The sequence below is a fragment of the Alosa pseudoharengus genome, unplaced genomic scaffold (genome assembly GCF_046254945.1).
Source record: "Alosa pseudoharengus isolate Yale_2024_CS ecotype anadromous, Long Island Sound unplaced genomic scaffold, YU_APseudo_1.1 YU_APseudo_1.1_scf_8, whole genome shotgun sequence".
Classification (NCBI taxonomy): Eukaryota; Metazoa; Chordata; class Actinopteri; order Clupeiformes; family Clupeidae; genus Alosa; species Alosa pseudoharengus.
This window is the reverse complement of record NW_027468870.1, coordinates 27659230-27666124: the sequence shown is the minus strand read 5'-3', so window position 1 is coordinate 27666124 and position 6895 is coordinate 27659230. Positions and strand designations below refer to the sequence as shown.

The 6895-nt window shown below is 43.9% G+C and overlaps 4 protein-coding genes across 4 annotated transcripts; 3 read left to right on the top strand and 1 right to left on the bottom strand.

Moving 5' to 3' along the window:
- Nucleotides 1–648: 648 nt before the first annotated feature.
- On the top strand, nucleotides 649–1716 carry LOC143112672 (heat shock cognate 71 kDa protein-like). The gene is made up of 4 exons (XM_076274945.1): nucleotides 649–853; nucleotides 983–1188; nucleotides 1297–1449; nucleotides 1678–1716. Exons 1-4 carry the CDS (start codon nucleotides 649–651, stop codon nucleotides 1714–1716), a joined length of 603 nt encoding a protein of 200 aa, XP_076131060.1.
- A 121-nt stretch (nucleotides 1717–1837) lies between these two features.
- On the top strand, nucleotides 1838–4177 carry LOC143111847 (heat shock cognate 71 kDa protein-like). Its single transcript, XM_076274103.1, has 5 exons — nucleotides 1838–2392; nucleotides 2609–2811; nucleotides 3164–3362; nucleotides 3493–3725; nucleotides 3825–4177. The coding sequence occupies exons 1-5, from the start codon at nucleotides 1981–1983 to the stop codon at nucleotides 4020–4022; spliced, it is 1245 nt and encodes a 414-aa protein (XP_076130218.1). The 5' UTR covers nucleotides 1838–1980; the 3' UTR covers nucleotides 4023–4177.
- Nucleotides 4178–5230: 1053 nt separating this feature from the next.
- h2ax1 (H2A.X variant histone family member 1) lies at nucleotides 5231–6130 on the bottom strand. The gene has a single exon (XM_076273591.1). The coding sequence runs from the start codon at nucleotides 6057–6059 to the stop codon at nucleotides 5673–5675; it is 387 nt and encodes a 128-aa protein (XP_076129706.1). The 5' UTR covers nucleotides 6060–6130; the 3' UTR covers nucleotides 5231–5672.
- A 236-nt stretch (nucleotides 6131–6366) lies between these two features.
- On the top strand, nucleotides 6367–6868 carry hist2h2l (histone 2, H2, like). Its single transcript, XM_076274347.1, is given in 1 exon segment — nucleotides 6367–6868. A coding segment is annotated over 1 exon segment (378 nt). The 3' UTR covers nucleotides 6745–6868.
- Nucleotides 6869–6895: the final 27 nt, after the last annotated feature.

Below are 6895 nucleotides of genomic sequence, written 5' to 3'. Positions count from 1 at the left end.
CAAAGCGCAAGCCCTACCGCAGTGAGCGTTTTTGTCCTTCAGAAGCGCAGTTGGGGGAGGGTACAGACGTTAATTTCCAGATGGCATGGGAACATCCCTGACAAATCGCATTATTGCTCGAAACACACGCGATAACCTACATCTGATGCCATGGTGTTGATTGCAATATTCCAATGGGCAATATATAGGCTAAACTGTATCTGCGAGATAAATATAAAAAATGATGCATAAGGAATATTTTGTCCCTCTTAACACCGCCCCTTCAGCTTCAGTGTGATACATATATTATTAAAGAAGCAATATGCAGGTCTGGTTATTCCTCGGTTAATATTTCATGCTAACTGACCTAGTTTAAGGTAATTAAGGATATTTGAAACTGATAAAAACAACAGCAAGCTACACTCTCGAGCAAATAGAACTGTGTGCACATCAATATTGGACACTTGACAGTATGTTTTCTGCTGTGCTTGGATAAAGTTGCTATGACCTGCAACAAGACAGTTGAAGAAAAAATAAACATGCTATGTGATTATAATGTCCAAGTTCCGTAGTGACAGATATCTTAAACAGTGTCAAAATATGTAGGTCTAATTCCTATCATTTACTATAACTTTCCTATGACTTCCCTTTTTACTTGGAACAGAAACCATGTCCAAGGGAACTGCAGTAGGCATTGATCTTGGGACCACATACTCCTGTGTGGGGGTTTTCCAACATGGCAAAGTTGAAATCATTGCCAACGACCAGGGCAACAGGACCACCCCCAGTTATGTTGCCTTCACTGATTCGGAGCGTCTCATTGGAGATGCTGCCAAGAACCAGGTGGCCATGAACCCCACAAACACAGTCTTTGGTAAGAGTGATGTACTTTATATTGTCTATTAGTCACAGGATTTTTTCTACTTACTACAAGAAAGCTTTTATTGACTTACTATTTCACATGAATTAATTTCTTTCTCTGCATGTCCATTTTCTCTCTCAGATGCCAAACGTTTAATTGGCAGGAGGTTTGAAGATACAGTTGTCCAGTCTGACATGAAGCACTGGCCCTTCACCGTCATCAGTGACAGCAGCCGTCCCAAGGTTCAGGTGGAGTACAAGGGTGAGACGAAGAGTTTCTACCCTGAGGAGATCTCCTCCATGGTCTTGGTCAAGATGAAGGAGATTGCTGAAGCTTACCTGGGAAAAGTGAGTCGTGGGGGACCACATCACAACTGTATTACATATACCAGTATTTCTTTCCTACCACTCAAACCTGGTCTTTTTTCTAACTGTCCAAACTTGTTTGCTTTGCAGTCAGTGTCCAATGCTGTCATTACGGTCCCAGCCTACTTCAATGACTCGCAGCGTCAGGCTACCAAGGATGCCGGAACCATCTCAGGCCTCAACGTGCTCCGTATCATCAATGAACCCACAGCTGCAGCTATTGCGTATGGACTCGACAAGAAGGTGACATTTCTGTCAATTCTTATTTGTCACAATTCTGATAATTAAATTTGAGATACTGGAAAAATGCCTTTGTCAGCCATCATTACATTGTGATAGCTATCGTGAATATAAATACTCTTGCATAAATATAATTTGTATGTCAGTGTGGATTAACTACTTTGATTAGATTAGCCATTAGATTTCCTAAGAAACTGGCAGCCCTCTGTGGTAATTACTTTGTGTCAGCAGTACACATTGAAGAGAAAAGAAGATGCCTACATTGATTGAAATGCAGATTGCCTACAGTGGATGCCGGCTTATAGTATCTTCACTTATTTTAGTCAGCTGTTTCTTTTAGGTGATTGCTTTAGAAGATAATGTGATCAAAATGTTCTTAATTTGCATCAGGTTGGTGCTGAAAGGAACGTCCTCATCTTCGATCTTGGTGGTGGCACTTTTGACGTGTCCATCCTGACCATTGAGGACGGAATCTTTGAAGTCAAATCTACAGCTGGAGACACTCACTTGGGCGGCGAGGACTTCGACAACCGCATGGTCAACCACTTCATTGCGGAATTCAAGCGTAAATACAAGAAAGACATCAGCGACAACAAGAGAGCTGTCCGCCGTCTCCGCACCGCCTGTGAGAGAGCTAAGCGCACCCTGTCATCAAGCACTCAGGCCAGCATTGAAATCGACTCCCTGTACGAGGGCGTCGACTTTTACACCTCCATCACCAGAGCTCGTTTTGAGGAGCTCAACGCTGACCTCTTCCGTGGCACTTTGGACCCAGTTGAAAAGTCCCTCCGTGACGCCAAAATGGACAAGTCCGCAATCCACGACATCGTCCTCGTCGGTGGTTCCACCCGTATACCCAAGATCCAGAAACTTCTGCAAGATTTCTTCAACGGCAAGGAACTCAACAAGAGCATCAACCCTGACGAGGCTGTTGCTTACGGTGCTGGTAAGTGTGTTATATATACTAGGCATAGTTTAGTAGCAGTAACGCTGTGATGAAGTTGATGTCCAGCCATTCGCAGTTTCCACCAGAGGTTGAAAAACCAAAGATGGCACAAGCACCTTCCTTGGATGTCTGAGCGAGAATCTGCTGCTCTGTCCTAATACCTTAGTGGTGGGCTAGGTTGATGAAACAAAAAAAAATTCTTTCTCTCCTTTTCAGCTGTCCAGGCTGCCATCCTCTCTGGTGACAAATCAGAGAATGTCCAGGACTTGCTACTTCTGGACGTCACTCCCCTGTCTCTGGGTATCGAGACCGCTGGTGGCGTCATGACTGTGCTGATCAAGCGCAACACCACCATTCCGACCAAGCAGACCCAGACCTTCACCACTTACTCCGACAACCAGCCTGGTGTGCTCATTCAGGTCAGTGGAAATAGTGGCTGCTGAATATAGTTATATGTTCTGCCATTCTTTAATGTCAATGATTCATACCAGAGGCTGTAATATCAAAGGTTGTATGTAAACTTATGTAACCTGCATTGTGTTGAACCTGCACGTTTCAGCCCTGCGGACTCAAATCCGCAAAATGGCAGCACCTCGGATTGGGATGTTTGGATGTTGGGTTTTCATGCCAGCACTACTCTTAAGGCGTCTGGGAATGAGGTTTACTAACCTTCCACATGCACAGCTATGCTAGCTGGCACCTGTTACACTAACCTAGCTGTCAGACTGTAAGATGTCAGCTACTTATGAATAATCTTTGTCATCTTCACAGGTGTACGAAGGTGAGCGTGCCATGACCAAGGACAACAACCTGCTGGGCAAGTTCGAGCTGACCGGCATTCCTCCAGCTCCCCGTGGTGTTCCCCAGATTGAGGTGACGTTTGACATTGACGCCAACGGCATCATGAATGTCTCTGCTGTTGACAAGAGCACTGGCAAGGAAAACAAGATTACCATCACCAATGACAAAGGTGTTTTTTTTTCTTTTCTTCATGCTGTAGTAAAACACACTGCAATGCTGAGGTGCTTCTTTACATCATGAAATTACCTTACCTCCATTCCTCGGCTTCCTATTAACCTACTATGTCAACATCTGATCAGGTCGTCTCAGCAAGGAGGACATCGAGCGCATGGTCCAGGAAGCTGAAAAATACAAGGCTGAGGATGACGTCCAGCGTGACAAGGTGTCCTCTAAGAACTCCCTGGAGTCGTACGCCTTCAACATGAAGTCCACCGTGGAGGATGAGAAGCTGCAGGGTAAGATCAGTGACGAGGACAAGCAGAAGATTCTTGAAAAGTGCAATGAGGTCATCAGCTGGCTTGACAAGAACCAGGTAAGCAATACAGTTATCATGTCAGCTTTTTCATTGTTTTCAATTATCCAGCTTAGAGTAAGTAGCACACTTTAATCTTTAACCTTTAAACCCTTCCAGACTGCTGAGAGGGATGAGTACGAGCATCAACAACAGGAGCTGGAGAAGGTGTGCAACCCCATCATCACCAAGCTGTACCAGAGTGCTGGTGGAATGCCAGGAGGGATGCCCGGTGGAATGCCAGGTGGCTTCCCTGGAGCCGGTGCTGCGCCAGGCGGTGGTGCATCCTCTGGACCAACCATTGAGGAGGTTGACTAAACAGAAAAGGCCAATACTCTGTATACCAAAACACTTTAAGAGTATACCCGATGTCAGATAAATACTTGGTCATGCCATGTTGGAAGTGACTAATACTGTAAACACACACTGGGCCTAACTGAGTCCTAGACAATTAAAAATCTGCCCCAACAACACTGATTTGAGTCTGTTTTGTCTTTTTCAAAACAAGTGTAGTGTGGATATTCATTCAGGTCTGTTTTAGATCGGGCAAAATACTTGTATAATATATAGATTTATTCTCTAAACAGCCTCAGTTAGAACCATAGATGTTTACACCGCAACCACTTTTTTCTACATTGTCCTTGCTAACATAATCTGTACTAAATGCAGATGAATAAATTAGTAACAGATAAGTAATAACCCACTGATAGTGTGACATTAAAAAAATATGGGGCTAAGATTCTGTTACTTCACAATGTATCATATTGCAATTGCACATTAATTGGTGTGGTACACACTACGGTGTGCATGTAGGGACACCACACCAGTTCCCTTTGGTCTATTTGGCCCACTGAACTTTTTATTGTTGTCATAGCTCTGCCTCATTATTAATGAAAAGTCACTGTAGATTTTACTGATTAGTCACAACTTTTATGATTGATGAATTCCCATTGCCTTATAATGGTTAAAACCGTCTAGCCTTTGACTGATATGTCTCAACCTTACCCAATATATCCTGCATCTCGAGTTCTACACGAACCATATTATGATAACTACATGCAGAATATGATTAATCCTAGGAGAGAAAATAGCAACTTGAAACAGTAGGCCTACGTATAGGTTTAAATATATGCGCAGTGTTTCCCACAGAATTGAATGCAACAGTTTTTAACAAATTAGCGCAGTGTGCTATGATGCTAACCAGATTTAAGCACAATTTAGTACAACCTGGAAAATCATTGTGTGGTGGTCAATGTTGATATTGTAGTGGGCCGCCACAAATAAGTCAATGTATGGGAAACACTGGTGCGTATCTATTTAAATTGTCACCTCGTTATTATATATTGGAGACGGACAGCCATATCTCCACAGACCTGCAATGTCAAAAACTGTCCTCTGAGTGTCAGACTATTCCCATAGCATTTCATTGGTAGCCTATATTATGTTGACGTTTCTTGTCTGTCTATGCGGAAAAGTTTTAAATGATCGTGTGCTGTTACTTTGTGAGCGCAGTAAGACGCCAGGGCTTAAAACACCTTAACAAAACATTTATTGAAAACACAATTCCCCACAGTTCAGCACGATGAATAAAGCAAAAATAAAATCTATCTGACATCTGCTTAGCCATACGCTGTGTCCAAACTGTCGGTCACTGACTGGGTAGTGACAAGTTCAGGGCAAGAATCCCACTTCACTTTACAATCCACAGAGGTCCAAAATGGCTGTTCGTCGTCGTGTTGTGCTCCATACCTCTTTGGTCCTGTTCATGGAGTGCGTCAAATGGGCCTGCAGAACTGCTACCATTTCACTTCTGAGTTTGAGCTAACGAAAATGAACTTACACAATTTTCATATCACACAAAACGTTTTTCAACCCATAACAGCGTTGTAGGAAATGTTCTTTATGAGAGACTGATGACTAGTGTCTTCTCTCAGAGGCGCTGGGCTTTCATGCCCACGGTACTTGTGATCATTTGCTTTTTGCTGGCTTCTCCGTTTTCTTAGGCAAAAGCACGGCCTGGATATTTGGCAGTACTCCTCCTTGAGCAATGGTCACACCACCAAGGAGTTTGTTAAGTTCTTCGTCGTTGCGCACAGCTAGTTGCAGGTGGCGCGGAATGATCCTTGTTTTCTTGTTGTCTCTGGCGGCGTTGCCTGCCAATTCCAGGATCTCAGCTGTCAGATATTCCAGTACAGCTGCCAGATATACTGGAGCTCCAGCGCCAACGCGTTCGGCGTAGTTACCCTTGCGAAGAAGTCTGTGAACTCGTCCTACAGGGAACTGTAAACCCGCTCTTGACGACCGTGATTTAGCCTTGGCGCGCGCTTTCCCTCCTGTCTTGCCTCTCCCGGACATTGCGGTTACTGTAATCTACGGTTATTTTTTGATCATATAGTGTATATTCTCACCCAGACTCTCCACAGCCATTCAACAATGATGTAAACTGGGATTGGTATATATACCGCTAGGATTTCTCTGATTGGTCATTTTGCATTGCACAGTTTTCACCAATGACAGAATGTTACGCATATGACGTTAAACCAATGACCAATGGCAAAGCATGTTTTGTTTAGCTACATTTACATGATAGCACTATACATATTTAGTGTGGCATGTACAGAGACTGAGCTTCAGTTTGTGTTGAATACGACAAAGTTAAGCTATGCCAGATCCAGCAAAGTCCGCACCTGCCCCCAAAAAGGGATCCAAAAAGGCCGTTACCAAGACACAGAAGGGAGATAAATAGCGCCGCAAAACAAGGAAAGAGAGCTATGCAATATATGTGTATAAAGTGTTAAAGCAGGTCCATCCAGATACAGGCATCTCCTCCAAAGCAATGGGCATAATGAATTCTTTTGTTAATGACATCTTCGAGCGCATTGCTGGCGAAGCGTCACGACTTGCCCACTACAACAAGCGCTCGACAATCACATCCCGAGAAATTCAGACTGCGGTGCGCTTGCTTCTGCCCGGGGAGTTGGCCAAGCACGCCGTCTCCGAAGGTACCAAAGCCGTGACGAAGTACACAAGCTCCAAGTGAAACGGCCAAAGACAAGAAGCTCAAGATTTATTTTCTGCAGGAAGATTTGAGCTGTTTGTGATTTATGGTGTTACCTGCCTTACTCTGTTCCTGACAAATGGACAAAAGGCGTTATATAATTGCAGTAGCTTCTGTTGCATGTGTCAAATCA